General features: G+C 30.7%; 1 protein-coding gene across 1 annotated transcript in view; it reads right to left on the reverse strand.

The window, feature by feature from the left end:
• Nucleotides 1-23,940, reverse strand: part of LOC126768603 (RYamide receptor-like) — a 45,561-nt gene that overhangs the window by 15,458 nt on the left and 6,163 nt on the right. Inside the window, exons 2-4 of the mRNA XM_050486789.1 lie at nt 6,621-6,715; nt 5,011-5,213; nt 4,035-4,183 (exon numbers count right to left, since the gene is read on the reverse strand). Of these exons, the coding sequence (XP_050342746.1) occupies nt 4,035-4,183; nt 5,011-5,213; nt 6,621-6,715 (447 nt within the window). The remainder of the gene's footprint in view (nt 1-4,034; nt 4,184-5,010; nt 5,214-6,620; nt 6,716-23,940) is intronic.

The raw sequence follows: 23,940 nt of genomic DNA on the forward strand, positions 1-23,940 counted from the left end.
CGATGTTATTCGTAACTATTCAATGAAGAAACTTATATGCTTGCTTTAATATTTTTTTAGCCTTTTTTAGTCATTTAGGGTAGTCAAGGACTTATAAAATATTCATAATTTCGGCAATCTTGTAATAGATCTATATAATTACAAATAAACGTTTTGATATCACTCCATTGCGCTGTTTTTCACTAAAAAAATAATCGCGTAAAATCTACATTTAAATACTAGCACGCTAATAAGCAAACACGTTCAGTCATGCTACTAAGTACATACCCATACATATTTGTATTTTTATACTACATTTAGTTATTTGTAGGACATTACCGCACGCCCGCGTACTTTTGTCTCTTTATGCTTTCTTTTAAACATCTTGTAATAACTTTAAGACTAAATCTAACTTAATAAATGAAAGTAATTAAAATTAAATATATCAAAATAAACCTATGTTTTGTTGCCTTTTTAATAAGAACGACCATTACTCAGAAAATATAATATTTATTTTATTTCCAAGTTTCCATGCTATTTTGACACATAGATTACTAATACCCACATACAATACATTATTTTGACATTTATTTGGCCCGCAAAAATCTTTAACTTGAAGTCTACTTAGGACGCCAGCGCTCAAATCTGCTACTAATGTTACGAAAATTTTTTTATAGGTTGATATTTACTTTCGATGTTTTATTCCTCGCACTAGTCAGATCTTTCTTTGAAATATTGTTTGAAAATCAAGTCTTCTATTTAAATATATCATTCGACTGTCCTTACTATAGAAAGGCAATTAATTATAAATATATCATGTTGTTCTCGAAGTATAGAAAGATATTGAGCATACTCAAGATTAAAAGTATATTATATAATAAGTATTAAAATGTATAAAAATGGAAATGTAAGTTTTTAGTGTAAAAATAACTTGAAAAATTTAGGTAAAAATAAATTAATGGAGCTTAACCTCCCTCAATAACCAATAGCAGCTCTGGTCTTTTGATTGAAATATTAAGCCGTATTTGGATTTCTGGTGGAACCATTTGTCTGGATTTCAAGTAAGTAATTTACCGATATCGTCGTTTCAAAGACCCGAGAACGATTTTAGGAAATCTGAACTGGTATTCGTTATAAATGTTCAAAGATACAATAATTATTTGTAATACATTAAGTATTTTTGAATATACTACAATAATAAGTTATTTGTAGGGTGTGAAAAAAAAAACAATATAATATTAAAGTATACTAAAATTTGAAATTATTACTGTTGAAGTTAATGCAAGGTGTGGACTGACTACTTCCTTATTTTCTCATGATCATGATCAGAATATAAAATTTTGATTTGCAATTTTTATTCAAACGAAACTTCCGAAACTAACCCATCAAAGTTTTGAAATAGTCTTCAGAATGTAAATGTAATAGCTATCTAGTTATTTTTATCAGTAATGTGTAAGTAAAATTTCATAGCGAGAACACGACTCAACTTTTTTTATCGATTATTATAAAATCGACGAACGGGCCATTGTGCCACGTGATGATATAGTCAATACCGGCCATAGACACATGACATTGTAAGAAATATTAATCATCTACATACACTGGCTCACTGAGTGAAATAAAAAAATAATAAATATTGCTATTTGACGGTGGAAACTGATGAGTGGGTTGGTACCTACGCAAAGCCCTACCGCCAATTCTCTTCACTTAACTCTATAGTAACTATCACTACTAAATAGTGATTCGCGAATACCTTTGAAGTCTTAATTTTCTGCAAAGTTTTATGATATATATTTTAATTAATAAAGAGTAACATAGTTTTTTTGAGTAAATTTTTTTTATGTTACTATTTAATATAAAAAAAAAATCATAGTATGAAAAATTTGTATTGCGAACGCAGTAAGCCTAATTATCGTCTGTAGGGTTGCGGAAATAAATGATCAAGAGCAATGGAAAAGCTTATCACGTTCAAAGCCTTGACCTTCATCTCACGGACGCGCGAACAAAACAAATTAAACGAAATAACCGAAATGGCTTAGAATTCTATGCCGGCACGCTGAAGTCATTGTTTTGATTCCGAACGTTTAAAAAAACAGTTATTTTATTAATTTGAAACAGCTTGCGTATTTATTTACCGTCATAACAGGGTCTAGTTATTGGTTGATTAATTTAGTGGCTTGACAACGCTTAATATTTAATATGCCTTTGCAGTCTTAAATAAATACAGATTAATTAACGACTCAAAAATTTGTATATACATTAGTATATTTATCTATTATACGTGGTATAAGAGAAAACAGGAAAATTGTATGGTAAATAAAAAAACTTGTGAAGGCAATTAAATAAAACTACAATAAAAATAAAACTGGGTCTTTCCAACACTATAATATGCTTTGAAAGCTTATAGCTTTATTAAATTCGATTCTATTCTATTAACGTGTTAAACAAAATCCTACCAAGATGTAAAATAATTTAAATTTTTATCGTGTTTCCTTACTCCATAAATTAAAAAAATAACGTAATATAAATCTGAAGTTGCTCGGTTACAAGGAGATTTATGTATAATCCGATACTTAATAAAAGTCAGAAAGTAAATAAAAAAATCTTGAATCTATATAGATTTTATATTTATATATTATTTATAGGATGCTGATTTTATAAGGATGATCATGAAATTTGTTGTGTATTAGAACCTAATGCCAAATTTAAATTACTTTACACCCTATGATATGGTGGCGCAATTAATTTTTAATAATTATGATGCTAAAATATCTTGTTTGTAATTTTAATACACCTTCTTTAGCGGTCTCTAAAGATTGATAAGAAAATAACATTCAATACAATTGCAGCATTGTTTCAGGATATGTCAGGATATGTTGATATATGGTCCGGAGTACTTGATAGAGATATCAAGAAACCAGTTCTGTCAATAAAAAGTTTGGGAGGAAAATGATGCTTAGAGTACAAATTAAATATGCGCCACTTAGGTGTTCTGTGGACGGTCGATGACGCCAAGATCTATGTAGTATGACCTTTATGCTCTATATTTCGGTAATGGGCAGCGATTAATTCGTCGGACCTTGGAGGCGGAGCAATCATGGAAAATGGTACATTCAATGTATATTGTATATAATGGCGACCCTACTTTCTTGCACAGAATCAACGTTGACAGCTCTTATAAAATTCCAAGTTTTATAGATGACAAGCTAGTGCTCACCATTCTGGCGATGTGAAAATGTTCATGAAATATGTCGGGATTTGTCATTTGAATTGACAGCTAGAACTTTCAACCTTAATTCTAAAGTGCACGTTGCGAATATTCCGAAGTAACGAGTAAAATCAGCCCGCTGTGGTGTGGGAATAACGGAGATGAATTTTATTCCCAGGAATAGTTTCTTGAGGTTAACATTACAACACTAGTGATATTAAAAATTTATTTCTAAAAAATAAATATATTTATTAAACATCTTATTTTTTTAATTAAAGTAGGTAGGTGAACTAGTAAATAGGTCACTCGATGGTAAGTAGTCACCATCACCCATAGGCATTGGCATTGTAAGAAATATTAAGCATTCCTTACTGCGTCAATGCGCTACCAACCTTGGGAATTCAGATCTTACGTCCCTTGTCTTCTATTCGTCCTTCAAACCGGAACACTCGACAGTACTAAGTGTTGCCATTTGGTTAGTTTGGCTTATTTAGTTGAATATATATATATATATATATATATATATATATTTTTTTTTTTTTTTTTTTGCTACAATTGAACTTATGTACTTGACTTTTTTTCGCATTACATTACATTTTCACTTTGAAATTTGGGCCTGTGATTTGGCAAATATTACAAGATGTTTGAAAAAAAAGGCATTAGATAAAAGACGTAAGGGCGCATGTGGGCGACGACAATGAATACGAGTAGAAAGTTCGCTTTGAATATAACCGAGGAGCGAATTCCCACACGATTAACTTTATTTAAAAGGCAAAACATTTTACAAACAAAGCACATTCACAAATACAGTGACATTTGAGTAATTCACTTTATATATTATACATACCTTAACGGAGTAATTATAGCCCGATGTCGATCGACGGCAATTGCAGTCAGAGTAAACACGCTGACGTTTACACTAAGTGCTTGTACGAAAGGACAGAATGCGCACATGAAATGTGGAAGCAGCCATCTCTGGAGTAACGCAGCTTGAAACTAAAAATAAACTTTAATTTTAGCTTATTTTAAATACGAAGAACTTGAAATTGATGCTTGTCACATCTCAAAAAAATCGGATAAAACTGCGATGTGCAGATACCTATAGTATAATAATATTATACACTATATATAATATAGTATAAGTTTTATGTATATTGGTTTAGCAATTTTGACAGTTAGGCATTACCGAAAAAACCGTTTTTTTTTTCGTGTTTTTTTACGAAAATATATTACAATTTAAATTGAAAATATGGTTTCTGCGAGTGCTCAAATTTTCTTGGGATGTTTAGCTTAACCACCTACCTTTTTCTCAAGAAGGGATTTAACCCAGCAGTGGGATATTTACAGGCTATTACTTTTTCACCACATTTTTAATATTGGGTTTATTAATATAAGCAACTGTGTTATATATGAATTGTGTTGTTTATATATTTCATTTTTGATCAGCAATGATTAAAACTAAATATTATAAAGGGATAAAAAAATTAAAAAAAAACAGCGTCTATTAAATGATGTGTCAATTTTTGACCACTAAATGAGTTTTGACCAAATCGTTTACATAAGCCGCTATATTATATTTAAATTATTAATCAAGCTCCGACTATAGTCGGTAAAGGTATACCTTTACCGAGACATGAACCACCTACCTGGCGTTCCCTTGCTGGTGACTATAGTACTCGTACGTATCTCGGTTTCTTTCATCTCCTATACATGACATGGGACATGGGACATGTCTTAAAATGATTTCATTGAGTGTACATTCGTGTGTGTATAAATTTTGATGAGTTTGACCACGTTACCATGCTCATAGTATAAGAACTTACTTGGAATGGTACAGCGAATAATCCTATGACAATATCTGCTAAGGCCAAATTAGCTATATAGCAATTGGTGACACTTTGCATCCGGCGTGATGTCCCAACTATCCACATCACGAGAAAATTCCCAACAACTGCCAACACTGAGATCGATCCATATAAGCATGACAGCAATACGATCAAGCCTGTCGGAACGTCGTACAGTCTGTCTGTAAAAAAAAAAGATAACGCAAAAAGCAAAATTAAAAAAAATCTATGCTTGTACTAAAATACTAGCAATGATAATGGTATGTTTGGTATCTTGTTATATTTCACGAAAGCATGAAAAATTAATCTAAATTATATTTTATATATAACAAAGCAAACGTTTCATTAAAAGAAAAACATTCGATGTAGGTATAATTAAACGGCGTCTTAAACTTCACTAAAAGTTCGTATAAAGTTTATAAATATACTTACAACAACAAATATCAAAACTTTTCAACGGAAATATTTTTAACACAACAATCTTTCTTAAAATTGGCTCTAGAGGGATATATTAAAGACATTTATTGTTACAATTTTAGTATCAATAAATCGTGATGTTGAAAGGAAAACAAAGTAAAGTAGTGATAATAAAAGTAGACGAAAAGCGTTCTCGCTGCTTCGCGTAAAATTGGAAGAACTTGTGGTATAACCAATGACATTCAAAATACATCACATTTCTCACAAAAATATAATTTATGTGTTCACTGTCAAGGTGAGCCTCTTATACAAAAACACATTCAAAATTGTTATTTTTAACATTACACCTAAGCAATTAAACTTTAAATTCTGCGTCATAAACTTTGAATTCTAAGAACAAAATAGAAAGCTATAACTTTGTTTCTCAGTATTTTGATATTGTTTCAAATTTCTTAATTTTTTTCTTTACAGTGTATAAATGTATAATGTACCTTTGATATCCTCAAAATGTAAATTCGAACTTTTACCATTTTTATGTTTTAATGACGTGTGTCTGTCTTTTACCGTATCGGAAACTCCTCAATTGTAAATATATTTATATTTTAATTATAAAATATATATTATTTTAAATATATGCGATTTGGGTATTTTAGAAAACTGTTGATGCGTCGTGGGCCTTTGTGTTATATAATTTAAGAATAGTAATAAATAAGAATAGTATTAAAAAAATGAGCGTGCAACACCGTACACGTGTATAATTGAAACTTCTTAAAATATATTTCTATCTTTCTCTTTTTGTCTACGTCACGTCTTTCTCTCATATGTGCCTCTCGATAACAGCGTGTTTTAACAATTCAACACTCGATTCTCCATCACACCACATGCCCAAGGCCCACCTATCAATTTTGAATGGCCGCTTAAGAACTTGAAAAACTTTCTAGATAAGAAAGTATTTTTTTTTAAATAGGTGACATTTAGATTACAAAATTGTATCATTGCTGGCTCATGATTTCATTTATGCTTTCATTTTACTTATGATCACGCTTTAAATGTACAAATGAAATCGAATAAAAGCTAATCAAAAGTATTTTTTGAACGATATGATATACTATATGAATCACACAACATAAAATTGAAAAATATTTTATCAAATTAAATGTAGTAATACACACCATAGGTATCATTTGTGACATTGTGTCCCAAATATTCATATATTGTTGCATTTGTCGGCCAGTCTGAGTCATCATCTTGTGTGGAACTTGTTGCGCTGTAAAAAAACAAAATATTTAAAGTATATTTAAATACATATTTACTGGTAGTAGGGTTTTGTGCATGGTCGTCTGGGTAGGTACCACCCTCATCAGATATTCTACCTCAAAACAGCAGAACTTGGTATTGTTGTGTTCCGGTTTGAAGGGTGAGTGAGCCAGTGCAATTACAGACATAAGGGACATTACAATTAGTTTCCTAGGTGGCGCATTAGCGATGTAAGCGATGGTTAACATTTCTTACAATGCCAATGTCTATGGGACTTACCAATTTGCCCGTCCATCCTAGCTATTTACTAAAATATAAATAGAAATTGCAATTTATGTACTGTATTTAAAAATGTACATAATAGTTTAAATCGCCTAAAATCCACTTCAACTTTAGAAAATATAAGTTAACTTCTTGTACTATAAGTGCGCCGTCAACTATGGGATCCAAAATGTTATATGCCTGTAATTATACTGGCTCACTTAATCTTTAAGCCAGACAAGACAGAGAGCTGGTTCCTTTTGACTGGCCTAGGCCAGTCCGGGTACGGGCCTCGGGATGGCCCCCTTTACCCGGGCTGTTCCTCACCAGCAAGAAGTACTTTAGCCGTGGCTTTACATTTGGGCCCGAAGGGCCAGGGTCTCAGTGACCCAGTGGTTTTCTAATCCCAGTGGCTTAGACAAGAAAAGACAGACTTTGTTTATAAAATGTATGGCGAGAGTGAGAATAATTGATAAGTGGGTGGTACCCTCAAAAAACTTATTTACGTTACTTTTCAAGGTGACAAATGTAATTAATGTGTAATCTAATTTAATGCATAAATTTTGACGTAATTGCTTAAATTTCTACAAGAAATATTTTATATACACAAAGATTGTTTGCTCTTATTAAAATCGCTTTAAATATTCTGTCATGTAATTAAATATTTTTGTAATAACATTTTCATAACGAGTTAAGCGACTCGTTATTTAACGTGGTAAGGTGTATGTCATGTGTATAAAGACTACGATAAGATAACAGTATAAACGGTATGTAAAGCTGGTATTGACCACGGCCAGTAGAACTATTACATAGAAACAAATTCGAAATTCACCATACATAATAATCGTGACTTGTCAGAAAGTGATATGCGAAATTGACCTTATTAATTATATAGTATAATATTTAGAGGATAAACGCATCAAAATAGCGTATCACCGTAAATCAATTTTTACCATTTCACGATTCAGATACGAAGTGAGCTCTAAGTTAAAACTATACATATACGTGTGTTGTGAATAGACATTAGGAAAAAAGACCTCTTGAAACAATTAATATCTAGTGAAAAATGTATATCTTAATTATTATTACAGGATTTTACTTACGTTCATTTTATTACGCATTTTACTAAAAAATCAGGCTCTTTAGGCCTGTTAGACAGGCATCGTCTTGCTTATGTAAGGTAGCTCTAACAGAATAGCGCTGCAGATTTGATATTCGTACCTACTTAGGTATATATAATCGTGTTTCTTTTCTGTCGATAACCACTTTTATATACACGTTTTTATCCCGATATAAACATAATTTTTGCTACTTCCTGAATCTTAGCAAAATATTATTTATGTATGTATATTATACATACGTAACTAAAACATTTATACTTATATAAAACGTTATTTTCTAAATTATTTTTTCGTTTTTACGCGCTGAAAGAAATTCGTTTAAGGGATAAAAAGCTTTTTATATATGCCAGCTTATCATTAGTGTAAGTCTCTCTTGTCATTTTTTGTATTTATCTTTTTCTCTTAAGTATAATAAAATGTTAATAAAGAAATGAAAAAATAGGGTAATATGTAAAATACGAGTTCCTCTTATACAGTAAGCTAAGGAATTTAGCATTCTGAATTATGACGCGAGCGAAGCCGCGGATAAAGAGCTAATTTATTATAAATAGATTTAATTTAAATAGATTGCATCATATAGTTAAAATTAAAAAATCTTCAATGTGCCGACTCTTCGACTTTTCCGGGAATACTTTTTTTTCAAAAATATTAATATTTGGTTTTGTATTTTCAATTTAGATTTTTATGAATGTCAATTTAATATTTTTGTAATAATAAAGATTATTACTACAATTTACATACACTTCTTTTCTCATATTTATACATAAATGATTGAAAATACAGATACGGACCAACAGAAATATGAATACAGAATCCTAAAAACAAATAATAAAATGGGATATTAAATTTTAGATAGACATGCAGTGATATCTTCCGTGACGCGAGATCTTTGCCCGCTCTTATTCTCCCGGGTAATATTCTGCGTGACATTTATGGTTAACGGTTTTTCGAAATACCAACGACCTAGTTGCTACCAGACACTAACCTTCTGTTGAGGGAACGTTACGTCTCCTTGAAACGTTATGTAATTTACCGTCATCTCTCTTCTGAATTCAAAAAACTCACGCGACCCTCATATCAAATATATAAATTTGACAATCGTTTTGTCGTACAAAATCTGTTCTATCCTAGTAATATTATCCAACATAAAACGTGTTATTGCTGTTCAAATGCCGTTATATGAACAACGTCTATTATAAAACTATTAAAGTCTTATCAGATGTTAAAAACAACGCTGAAATAACATAAAATAAAGGTGTTATTTTTGAAGAGGTGTGTCATATCACTTTTTATTTCTCACGTTTTATAGACTCTTTTATATTAGCCGCACATTAAGCTAAGTCTACTAGTACTGTTTATTGTTGCTAATTTCTTATGAATTCATCTTTAATTAATATAAGCGTTTCAAATCAAATCAAAATGTACTTTTTTCAGGAAGGCTCTTTTGAGTACTCTTGTACTTTTGAATCGTCGTTTTACAAGTTTAATTTAAATTTAAGGTTAACCATTTCAGAATAATCATTTTACCGGAAAAATTTAGAAATTCACCGACAGGAAACTCATTAGTTAGGTACTTATTTCCGACAATTGAATGACATAGATACAATTAAGTTATTATTTATCCTAACTATCTCCAAGCTTTTTCAATCTTTAAAATTTAAAATTCAATTATTTTAATTGATTTTTATTTTAGAAACGAACACATTGCCCAAGCAAAGATGAATTGACTTTGCGAAGACTGAAAGCGGGTGATACAAGTTTTACTTCACTTTTCGTGTTTATACAATATTTGTCACTGTTTCTAACAAAATTAATAATCAATTTTATAATGGATATAATATATACATAATATTGTTGTAAATACTGTGATACCTTGAGTATGCTAACATCGTTAAAACATCCCGACAAGAGTCTTGAGTAGACAAGATATTGTAAGCAGTTTTTATGAATGCAACATTACCTCAAAGTAATATACCAGAAAAATGATACTATGAAAATATGCAAAGTATACTAATCCAGCAGTATGAGTGTCAGTTAACTGTTTAACTTTTCGAACCACTTATTTTGCGCAGCTGAGTCTACCTGTAAGGCATGACTAATGATAATCCTTCTGGAATATATGTATTTAATCTATAGTAATGCCTTAAAAACTATATTATCACTTACATTAAATTTTCTATTGTCCATAAACAACTGAAACGCTGCTTTATTAACGTTAATTGTTACAGTAAATACTATACTACACGTCATAAGACTTATTAATCATTTATTAAATCGCTAATGCGTCACCAACCTTGGTTACTAAGATGTTCTCTCTCTTAAGCCTGTAGTTACACCGGCTCACAAACTTTTTTAACCGGAAAACAACAATACCAAGCACACTCTTCAATAAGTAAGTGTAATGTTTCAATGTTGACCAAAGTATTTTGATTTTGATAGCGGTAGAATATGTGATAAACGGCTAGTACCTATCCAGACTCTCATAATCCTCATAATCACCAAATATTATGTATACAACAATGGTCATGGCAATTAGTTGATGTTGAAATAGATGTGCTGCAATACTAAACGGTAAATTGGAATAAAGTAGATAGCAATATATATGTATATGTTTACATCAAATACACAGTCGTAAGCTCGAGTGAATACACAAAAATATTATATTTAAAACGTCATATTCGTTTATGTTTTTAATGTAAGTGGAATTTCAAATAACGACAATCCCATATTCTTTAGATTCGCTTAATGATGATGAGTTTCACGGTAATGAAAACCACCTTTGCACGATAAAACACGCCAAGCAAGCCATCCCGCATGTTTTATGATTCTTCACAGCAGTGTTTAATTTTATTAGTTCATCTTAATGGATTTATGTATGTATCTATAATAGTAACTGATCGTAAATATATATAATTGCTGCGTTAGGTCTCCTCAAATGCTTGGGAGAATGTTTGGCGCTGATTTCTTAATTCTATTATTTTTTTTAATATCCTGGGACGTTATTCACACACGGTCATCTGATCCCAAACTAAGCAGAGCTTATACTATGGAAACCAGACAACTGATATACTACTTTTCTTTTGTATATAAAATACATACTACATTAGATAATTACACCCAGAATCAGGATAAATAGACATATTCATGCACAGAAATGTCTGTCCTGGGAATCGAACCCACATCCTTCGGTGTGAAAGGCGAGTATCTACCAACCACGACAACCGGCCTGTCAAATTCATTGCTCAAATGCAGTTTGATGGCGAAAATTTTTTTTGTTCATCACTCATCAATGTAAGCAATAACACATGTGAAAAGTTGAACTAGCTCGAATTTTAAATCGGGATCTTAGATTAAGTTTTACGTTTTCTATATATATAGTTATAATGGTTCGCAATCGAGTTTAGAAATAATTTTTATACGAAATAAGTACTTATTCCAAAGCGGCGTTAGTTTTACACTCATATAATCTCATATAAAATAACGTTTCAAAAGTACTTGTTAAAGTCAAGTATTTGGATTTTGATTTTGACTGCAAAAATATATTTATTGTATCAGTCTCTAATTTAAGTTATTATAAAGTTGTTTTCACACGAATGAATTATGTTTAGTTCAATTTAATAAATCCATTGATATTTAAAAAACTATTATATATAATTTATGTACAATTTTTTTTACACCAATTATATATATAAGGTTGTATGACAAATAAAATACAAGAACTTCCTTGCCACGAATTTCATGTAACCAGAAGTAAGCAGAAAGCGTAATCAACTTAAAACGTCAATGCAGGATTATGATATCCAGAGTATTATAGTACGCTCATTCATTATGATTTACTATGTCATTACAGTCCCCTTCATAAAAATGTATGTGGACGAAGAACGTTACTTGCATGATTTGCTGTGTGTACACATTTTCTGAATATGACATAAAATGAAAAGGATAGGTGTTCTTACAATAAAAAGTTTATTTACAATAGGATGTTTTATACACCGCCTCCTTTAACTGGACTGATTGATAAAGCTGCAAGTATGGACGTTTGGAATTTGCATTTTGGATCACACCAATGAAAAGTTATTTGGTTTTTTGTAATGTGATTCTCAGAACCAGTCCGAATGTGTAAATCCGTGGTAATTACATAAAACATAAAATATTGCACATATTTGAAGGTAGGCTTCGAGATTGAATTGGATATAATAATAATATATTAGTATTATTACTATATACTTCGCTATATACTAACTAAATTTAAGATATATTTAAAAAATGTTTTTCTATTACTATAATTATGGTCTGGATAATGTTTTTATAATTAATTTATTTCGGATTTCAATTTCGGTTCATAAATAAAAAAACTAATTAAAAGAATGCTTAAATTGAACACTGTTAAAGGTTACGACGTATAATTATGTGATATGATACATAATGTATGATCGTGTGATATGTTAACAACGGAAATAACATTGTTTCGTAATTAGCCTTTTAAATAACAAATTAGTTTGTTTCATTCAAGGTTTCTTTCATCATTATGACATTTGAAAAGACAGACTAATTAATTATATTTCATGCCCAGCCGAGCGCTCTCTTACACTGATCAGTGAATCTTAAATAATTGTTAATAGATGATATTTTCTTTAAAAAAGTCTTTTCTCTATCTTTTATTAAAAAAAAATTGTACAAAACATATAAAATAACATTATTTAAAATATTTTATATATAAAAAAAAATATTTACAATGCTATGTCAACAATATTCATATTCACCATCTTGATTTACCATTTTTATTAAATATTTGACTTATATATATGTATATGATAAAGTTCCTATTATAAAATTATCAAACCAAAGCTATTTAGTATCGTAATTGATAATCATAATTCAGTTGTTTCCTAATAAGTTATAACGAAATGTTTTAACAGTTGATAAACAGAAAATGTGTAAAATTATAAGATAACTATAACGATATTACATTAAGGCCTTAAAGGGATGATGACATAACGAGAACACTGAAAAGACTGTTCTATAATCCTATCATAACAATCGAGTCGCCAGGGCAGATATTTATTAAAATATCTGTACGTTTATTTTACATTTTCGATACACCGTATTTGCGATGATTGATGACTGGTAGGTACATGTAGATTTCAATTGGTGTAAAGTTGACTTTGACGTACTGGATGAAAATAAATTAAATAAATAAATGTTTGAACTAAATCGACTCGAGCTAAGCGGCTTAGGTCGTTTGTTGTATGTATATAATAAATTAATATATAATAAATAAGATATATATAATAAATTAATAACAAAAAAGAATTTCTTGAACTTTGAATAATTATATACAGTATCATGAAACTTTTGACGTACCAGGAGCCCATACTAACTTTAAGTGTTGAGAGTAAAAATTGCAAAAAATTAAGGTTATTTTTTATCTTTTTTACCTTTTTTATTAAAATTAAAAAATCACCATTTCATTTTACCTTATACTTATTTTTTTTATACTTATATACTCACTTTGCTTATACTTATTTGATAAGAAGATACTGTCGCGTTATTTCAGTAAATATTTTAGTTATATATATAAATTTTTCGATACAAAGTTTTTTTTTACAGTTAATAGGCAAGCGTTTGACCGTTGACTTGCCTGATTTTAAGCATCGTCACGGTCTAGGATTTAGCACGCCTGTCCATTTACCCTGGATTTTAAAACGCCAACGTTGTACCTATCAGGAAATATGGACTCGGGCAAAGCATTCCACAGTTTCGCAGTGCGAATGATAAATGTAGATTCTAAGCGCTTCGTACATAGGCGGGGAAGTATTTGCCTGGCCGTTCGATAGTAAAAGGGGGCGGGAGGAATCAGTTTGTGCAATTCCGGAGCACATTCTCCGAAATGAATCCGATAGAAGGCTGAAAGTGATGTAACCACACGTCGATGTTCGAGAGCTTGGAGCCTAGACTCGACCAATGTGTCGTCTCCTATCAGCCTCCAACACGCCTCTCAATCAAATCTAGAGCCTGAAGGTGCTGCTTAGCAGAGCTGACCCAAAGACAAGCAGTACATGACCTCACTTGTGCTTTGTATAAGCTAAGCAGTTGTTCTGGAGTAAAGTAACGTCTCACTTTGGAGAGGATAACAAGCTCTCGAGTGGTTATTTGGGTTTTGAACTCAATAAAAGAGCCGAAATTTAGAGTCGACGTGAGAATAACGACAAGAAGGTCAAGGTGGTCAGTTATAGGTATCATATCATCAGATATTCTACCGCAAAACAGCAGTACTTGGTATTTTTGTGTTCCGGTTTGAAGGGTGTTGGTGACCACTTACCATCAGGTGGCCCATATGCTCGTCCGCCTTCCACACACACTGCCAAATATAGCGTGCAAGCAAAGAGCGCATTCCTTCCCAATCTGGTGACTTGTATCACCACACCCACCGAGTTCCAATGGGGCTGGGGTGGGTGGGGAGTAGATAGATACAGATTTCACCAGACAGTGGTTGGACTTACCTAACGGTGAAGAGATCGATACTGAGTTACGGTCCGGATCAGTTGTCAGCAGAAGGTCTAAGCAATAGGCTTTATGCGAGTCAACGTCAGGTACCCGTGTAGCACCAGTTCTGCTAGGAATGTTTTGCATGAATTTATTTTAAAAGCACACAGAATAATCATTTTCTCTGCAACTACATAAATATATAACATTATATAATATCGTAAAATATATAACCTAAACTTACTATAATGAATGTCTGCCAAAAAATTTACCTATAATAATATTAAAAGTTATATTTTATTTCATAGCTTCAGTGGTTTTTCGAAATAGAAACAAATTTTAAATAATATAATATACTATTATTTTGATTGAATATCTGATTATAACATAAACAATTGACGTAAATGTATATAATTTTATTTTATTATAAAATATTGCTATAAATATTTATAAAACAAGCATTATTTACATTAAGAAATTAAATAAATATGCACTAATTAAAATTGATTAGTGTATAATATTATTTGTGTAAGATATTATACAAATCGTGACCGCGGGGAATGGTGACAAAAATGCTAGCAGTATTTCCTGCCACCAGTGGAGGCAATAAGTCGGGGTATTATATGTTTTACTAGACAATCGTTCCGGCTTCGCGCAGGTAGATCATACGAAAAATATATTTTGAATAGGATTTACATAAAATCCGTTCTTAGTGAGCGTCTTCGTCGGGAAGGAGTAACTGTGACATATTTCAAGTAAATCAGGCGGATATTTTAGATCTCGTAATGAGTAATTTGCTTATATATATAGGCATTATATTCATTAAAATGTTAGTTTTTGACACTAACTTAATTTCACTCTGGGGAAGCCGCGGTTTTTGCTAGTAAAAAATAATAATATAGCCATAAAATATACAAAACTGTGCAAATATAAACATTTTGTCAACCTAACATAATATTTTATTTTTACTATATCCTTCATTGACGGGTCATAATTGAATAAATAAAACTGAAATTTACCATAAACATCTTATGCTTTGAATATTTTCAAGTTGTCGAAGCAATATATAAACAAAATAAAACGAAATTTACCTAAGAAAGTTATATATCACTTATATATGACACCTTAACGTGTTACGCTACTAAAAATCAGGTTGGAGGGCGCTCGTCACGCGACATGAAATGCAACAGCGAATCGACGCGTCTAACCACTTTTTGTTTCTGTGATTAGGATCATCATCCTACATCAATTTTGGAGCGGGTTGTGACTGAGTATAAGACATGGTGTTCACTAATTTGACCCTAAGTCAAAGCTATAGTATATATACGCCTTATATAAATATGGCTTCAACTCACTCAACCTTCAGTCGAGATATAATCCCAACTACCGCTTTTATTTCCAAAAAAAAAGAGTCGAGGAAATTCTTTAAATAGAATGAAGTCAATGGAAAATGTAACTTATGGTATATTCTGACAAAAAAGCGTAAAACATGACATGTAATTATTTGTCCGGACACGACTTATCTCTTATATAATCAGTTAACTAATTTAATATGACAATAAATTTCAAAATATACTACAGGTTCAGTTTTTATTAAATTCAAATCGAAAAATGTAAATTTTTATATAGTTAAAAATGTATGTAGATTTTACGTGCAATTTATCAGAACTCCTCGAAAAATAATAAGAGCTTTTTTAAGCGTTAAATATTGTGTATAATTTGTTTATGTATATAGATAGCTGTTCAATAAATACCAATCACAAAATATATGTCATATTTGACATATGCTACATCACACTAAATGTATGTGTGCTTAAAGAAAAAGATCAACCTCTTGTCTGAGCAATTCATTATTCAGCCTGCAGCCTCACATACGAGTGCCACAAGCCGTAGCTCGACTTCACAATCATATGACACAGCAAATACTGTTTACCGTATTATTACATATAATTGTCTAACCTCAATAAAATTTGCACTATTAAATTTATTTGCAATAGTATTCATAATTCATAACTGAAATCTGTAATAAAATTTAGTATTACTTATTTTCAGCCATTGTAAGCTACTATCTCGATTAGATATCATTCATGCTGTACAATAGGGGTTTCTATTATGCTACTAAGGGTACGTTCAAATAAGAATTTTTTATATTAATATAATTTTTTATATTTAGAAATAAGAAGAAGAAGTTTAAATACGAAGAAGAAATTCAGGCTTAGTAAATTAATTTGGAAATCAAAAATCTTTCTTTAATACAAATGTCAAAAGATATCTTAGTTTTCTTAACAATTTTCATTACGTTTTCAATTTCATTATATCTTCCCAGTCCCTGACACACATAAATGTCTGAAGAAACGCTTGCTACTGCGATCCTTCTTGGTTGAAATTTTATTTAATTACTGTAATTTTAATATGACTATGGTAAATTAAAGTATGGTTAATTAATTACGCAATAAAACTATAACATTGTCGTGGCCAGTCACAGCGACAAATGGTAGCAATGGAAATCAGTGTCGAAATTCAATTGTTTAAATGAATAATATCGTCGAGATTCCAGCGTCTTAAAAATTAAGCTGTTTAATATTTTGTTTGTGTTAAATTTTTAATGTTTTGTTTTATATATTATATATGTATGTTTATGTATATATTATTTATTAATATGTATGTATATTTAGCTATAGTACTGTGTATATATATTTTATTCTATTCTAGATATAAAAATGTAATAATAAACATTAAAAAGTCACTTAGTATTGATAAATAGAATGGATATGCTGGAATCCTTTACCAGCATACTTGTTCCCCTCCTCTTACAACCGGGGTTCCTTCAAACGAGGCGTGAAGAGGCCTTTGGCCTTTTTTTTAAGAGGAAGAGGATCTTGCGGGCCGGCAAGGCGGGGGCGGCTAGTGCAGAACATTCTCGACTGTATTAACTGTCGTCGCGTTTGGACTCCACTACCATTTACCATCAGGTGAAGTGGAGTCATTTGCTTTCCCGGTATATAAAAAAAAGAACTATAAATTATGCGTTTTATTAAACATTGCAAATACCGCACCTTTAAATGACATCATACACTAAAGTCACATATACTTTTTATCCCTAATACAACTACCTCCTTGGTCTAGTAGCTAGCTTAGGATACTGCACACCCCAAGGTTATGGGTTTCAAAGACCAAGTCGGGCGGCCACTAAAAAGTTATCGGGTGTTTCTATTAAAAAAATAAAGAATCCCTTATTATTTAGCCCTTCAGTATATGTATGCCCATTTTTTCTGATTTAAAGTTTATATAAAACTATATATATAAATAGTACGAAGATTAGATAAAATAAATAAATAGCAATAAAATAGAGAGCGTATGCGAAGATACCTTCTTGTAGTAATGCAGATAGACTGCGAAATTTTGATTTTTAGGGCCAAACAATTGTATCAAAATATAACCATTTCAAGTAAAGTTAACACGGATCCCGGAATGCGCCGGATCTGGCGGTGACAATGTTACCATTAATAAAAACCATTAATAAAAAACAAGTGTTTAGAATAAAGGTAGTTGTATTAATACAAAATAAGAAAATAATAACGTTGTCGGATATTACAAGACAAAAATAATTAAAAAAATCCTATTTCAAATCCATTGATGAAAGATTATGTTGTTTATTTCCAAATCTCAAAAAATTATATACTTCATTAAACGATAAAGACAACGTTATAGAGAAAAATAGTTTTCATTAGAGCTTTGGATTATTAATTGATATCATAAATTTATATTGTACTATAAATAAGCTGCCCTGAATCATCCTTTGTTTTTTCCGTTTTCCACAATATGTAAAAGAAAAATATTCGCTTCGTGGGACGTGATTATTATAACACTATTTGAGTATCCAATTAGCAAGCGCAAAAACTGAATTTGTACGGAGTTTAACGTTAAAAATAGCATTTTCATTTCGGAGTAAATGAATGATATCATTAATATATACAGAACCAAAAATAAGTCATGTAAAATATGTAGGTAAGTTGATTTAATTGGTAGCTTTTCCATAGTTGAATTATTCGGTAAATGGCTGGGTTTCGTTCTATTCACAGCGTATAAAAGCACATTAAAACCATGTAATTGCTGGCGCAATGGAAATAACGCCTTTGTTACTATTTTACATTCTCAAATTAAATGATTATTCTATATATAAAGAGAAATTACTTGAAATAAATATTATCCTTATCCTTAATCATCACAATAAAAGTATCTGAAAAATGAAAATAAGAATATTTTATTACCAGTCTTGCATATTCCCTTTTATGTAGATTGAAAGTCAAAAGCACCACGAAATTGGAAATAAGACTGATTTTTACGCAAAGTTACGTTTACATTTTCTGTACTTTTATGTATCGGTTTATGTTATTTGATTCAATTTATATTACAATGCTTTATAATTCTATTAAGCTAAAGTTATTTTAATTACATAACAAAACAACTTTTTTTATTTTATATTTGTTCTTGTGTATTCTTATTAAAAAAATCTTAATATGATTTACATATGATTATCGTCAATTAAGGGGAAGCTTAAGGCTATAATTCATTAAGGTTTTGTAATTAAATCGGCTATGACGATGTTAGTTGGAGATGTCGGAGAAAATGATGCTAAGTGAGACTTATTAGCGTGCGACGCGTAAACCAATAAAATTACATATATTTATTGTGATATACACTTTTTATGTATAGCCTATTCTAGTCAAAGGAGTAAAGGTAAACAAACCTTAGATTTACATATTCAACGGGATTTACTAATAACTTTGCTATATTATGTGCTACAAACAATAACAACAGTAAGTTTTTGATTAATAAATCTTAATTTATAATACAACAGTATTCCATCAAATTACTTATATCAACTTGAATTTTACTTTCAAAGTTCCCATAACAACTTCGCCGACATTCAAAATTCAATGTCTAATTTATTTATTTGTCTACTTCTCTTGTGGTTGAAATAAGTTATAGGACCTTATAGTACCTGTAAGAAGGCAGGATGGATGGTCCCTAGCTAGTTTTTAATTAATGACAAAAGATGGTTCGAGTTTAAGGCAAGGTTACAAGTACCGGTAAAATGACACTCTCATATATAACCACTAACCGGAGCTTATAAAAAATAAATACCTTTCAATGCACATGTAGGTATATAATAATAAGAATAAAAAATCGTATTTGAAAAATAATAAAGTTTGAAATCAAAAACAAAATCTAATTAAACCAATGAAATAGTAAAAAAATATATAATATAATGTGTCACATACTAAACTAAATTATTGAATTGGAATAAGTCGAGATGGCCTAGTGGTTAGAACGCGTGAATCTTAACCGATGATCGTGGGTTCAAACCCGGGCTAGCACCACTAAATTGTCATGTGCTAAATTTGTGTTTATAATTCATCTCGTGTTTGACGGCGAAGGAAAACATCGCGAGGAAGCCTGCATGTGTCTAAATTCATTGCAATTATGCCACATGTGTATCCTCTGCTCCAATCCACATTGGAGCAGCGTGGTTGAATAAGCTCCAAAACTTCTCCTTAAAAAGGGCGAGAAGGCCTTAGCCCAGCAGTGGGATATTAACAGGCTATTACTGTATACAAAAAAATACTTTATTCAAATATTCTTTTTTACAAGAAATTTCAAATCGTCGCTTTTAGGATTATACTAAACGAAAGGCTGGAAACTAATTCAGAATGTAGACAGGTGTTCCACGACATTATATTTTAAATCCCTTCTTCACTATTTTTTACTTATATTTTAGTCATAACGTATTTTTTTAGCTCTTTGTAACAAGTCTACGTTGCGTACAAAGGTCATTCTGGAACGTAATTCCCGTTTCGAAGAACTTGTGCGTACAAAAGAAAATTACATTAGCCTTTGTTACTGGAAGTAGTTATTTACTTTATTAAGCTTTTCAGGATTTTTTTTTTAATTTTTCGTTATCAATACATTTTGCAAACCTAGAACACGATGCGTCTTGGTAGGGTTTTGTTATCGCCATAAAATAAAAATCGCAACTCATGAACCTTTCATTTTTGATATCATTCAAACATTGATTCTAGAGTACACATCGATTTCTTTAATGACGAACAATAATTTTTTGTTTTGTTAAATTTTATGTTCGAGTTGTCGATTAATATTATTTATTCTCTCGTTTGTAAAATAAAATAATTGATTCTTCAATGCGGTTTTTTTTTACAAATAAAATTAGTAATGGTTCCTAACCAAACAAATAACCAATACTTAAATGTGTATTATTTTGATAATAGTTTAGCTAACACTCATTTCCCAAATTACTGGATCCTATTTCTTTTATTAATTACGTGTATAAAAATAGCTTTATCAGTATTTTTTTTGTTTACATCAACTTATTACTTAAATAATCCCTCCAAGGGAAACCGAGTCGTCAGTCAGCCAGATATTGGTCTGATACCTTAAACATTGGTGCGCATGTTTTTAGATTATCTGTATCTGTGTGTGTGTGTGTGTGTGTGTGTGTGTGTGTGTATTGAAATATTATGCTTAATAGAACAATTTCAATATTCTATTACGCAGTGATAAATTTTTCATTGAATTCCATAATGCCATTCGATGTAAAACAAATAGTGAGGTAATAGCGTAGGCAGACTAAATCGGAATCAATTTTACTTTTACATGAAATTATGTATTGCGATCTGTATATATTTTATTCATTTCCATACTCTAAAGACCATAACTTGGTGAGTGGAAAATGTAATGATCAAAGAATCCGTGCGATGCAAGTTTGGTAAAAGCTGCTTATTAACGGCTGTTGGATGACCACTAGGATCGTGTTATTTTTCTTGCTATCAATTTTACGATTTTCAATATCCAATAGAATGTTCCACAGGATTCTTTAATACTAGCCTTTTGTTGATATTAGTTATATATAAAGGCAAAACAGTTTTTGCAAACTGTGCCAGCCTACTACAAATTGCCTGCAGTTGTAAAACGTAACATCTTAGTAAGGACTTAAGACTTGGTAAAGTCGGTGGCGCATTGGTGATGTAAGAAATGGTTAATATTTCTTATACTGCCCGTCTATAGGCAGTGGTAACCACTTATTTTATATTAAAAAAGTATAATTTTATCCAAAAGTTTAATAAAAAAATTTAAATTGCACAGTCTCGCAAAAAAGGCTAAACAAACAAGCAAATTACGCTACAGTCGAGCATCAGTCGTATACTAGAGCTGACATTATTATTATTCAAATTAGTTATTGCGACGACCCTCGTCCTTTTCACTGAGCAAACCTCCTCCTGAAATTCCTGCAGTTTATGCAATATTTGCATCATTCTTGTCTATTTTAGTTGAAATTTAGATTTTTATTTTCATACTTTACATCTCAACGTTATAGTTTGCCTTTATTAAAATTATGACTTGTAATTTTTCGTTTTACTTTTTGTGAGTTGTAATAGGTAAAATGTCGAAGTAAGTTAATTTTACCGAAATATTGATCGTCAGTTTTTTAGTATTTATTTTAAATATAAAAAATAATTATAAATTTATGATATTTAATATGATATTATTAAATAATACAATTTATTTTTCACACGAAATTACTTGCATTTTATCGAATTCTCGTTCATTGCTAAAAAAATATTTATTCAGTATACATTTAAGAAGGTGAGGAGTTTATCTCACTATCAATTTGAATTTAGTAACTCAACATTCAATATTTGATCCAAGCGTTTTGCCCGCGGTTTCACCCGCGTAGTTCCCGTTCCCGTGGGAATACGGGGACAAAATGTAGCTTATGTTACTCGCTGACAATGTATTTTTCTATGTATGTGGTGTAAGAATTTTTAAAATCAGATCGGAGTTTTGTTTCCTTGCATTTTACACATTACGTCCTCCAAATATAAATTCGAAAAGTTCAAGCATGTACATATTATAAAATAATATGCATAATGCAATGTCCTGACTAACATGATTTTTTTTACAAGTACAATATTTGGAAAAGTTCCATTATCGTACATAGAGATTTAAATTTGAAGAAGAACTTTGATATGTAATTTTAAATGAAACTAATAAATGATTTGTAAAGTATTTATTCTATAGAAGGGATTGCACCTTCTCAATTTTCAATTCGACCTAATAATCCCATCCGACAAATCATATTTTTAAGTGAACGAAGAAAAATAAATAATATGTTCTTATAAGTTTTGATACTTGTCAAACATAAGGCAAAAGACTGCAATAAAGCGGAATCTGAACCAGCTATCTCAGGATTTTCGGAGTAGCTTCAATTTTAAACTACAGCATATTGCTTTCAAGCAGAAATTAAATTTTTATTATGTATTGAAATTGACATTTTTCATTTTAAGTTATGTCAAACAGTTACCTCAATCTTCAAATTAGCAATTGATGGTAGGGCATTGTGGAAGCCCGTTTGTTGTAGCACGCACTCATAACATATACTTTTATCAAACAGAAATGTCAAATGCTAGTATTGTTGTTTTCCTGCTTGAAGAATGAGTGACTACAGGCCTTAAATATTTATTCCCAATGTTAATGGATGATGGTAATCCCTTACCATCAGGTGGCACATTTTCTAATTTTTTTTCAAAATTAAAATTGCTTATAAACTTTACGTCGTTCTTCACAAAACAATATTTATGCAAGAGTCTCAGTGGCTAAAATACTGCGATTAACCAATTAGAAGTATGGAATCCGAAAATATTGTTTGTTTAACCAAAAAATTGGAAATAAATTAAGATTATTTCTCGAAAAGATAATATCGTATGTTGCTTCCAAATGAGTAATATGACATAACATCTAATATCCTTTGCCCTGTTCCATTATTTGAACACATTATTTTTTCTTTATAAAACCAATTCTAACATTATCAAACAATTTTTCTCTGAGAGCATGTTGTATGTTTGTACTTCGGATTATAAAAACAATGCCAAGGTGAATTTCAGATGATTACTGTCATAATGATTACGAACGCTGCCCACGACACATCTGTTTTAGAAGTTTAAAATGCTAGTAAGTAGCGTAATAGTTTTTAAAAATAGAAGTAATGTAGACATAAAAATTGCAACTTCTGTGGTATGCAATGGTCGCTGGTATAATTTTGGCCAGTAAACAATTCTATAAGAACAGGGTATTCAATCAGGAATAAAGACAAATAAACAAGTTTTCCATTGAATTGACGTGATATCGTTCGAGATGTAAAATAAAATCTATGGTATTTGTGAATTACTATGGTTTTGTGAAAAGTGGCAAAACGACATCTTTTTCAATGTCGGCAAAGTTGTTATCGGAGCTTAAAAAAATGGATATATATCGGAGCGTAAAATTAAAATACTTAATATTAGGAGCG

The sequence above is a fragment of the Nymphalis io genome, chromosome 5 (genome assembly GCF_905147045.1).
Source record: "Nymphalis io chromosome 5, ilAglIoxx1.1, whole genome shotgun sequence".
NCBI classification, from domain to species: domain Eukaryota; kingdom Metazoa; phylum Arthropoda; class Insecta; order Lepidoptera; family Nymphalidae; genus Nymphalis; species Nymphalis io.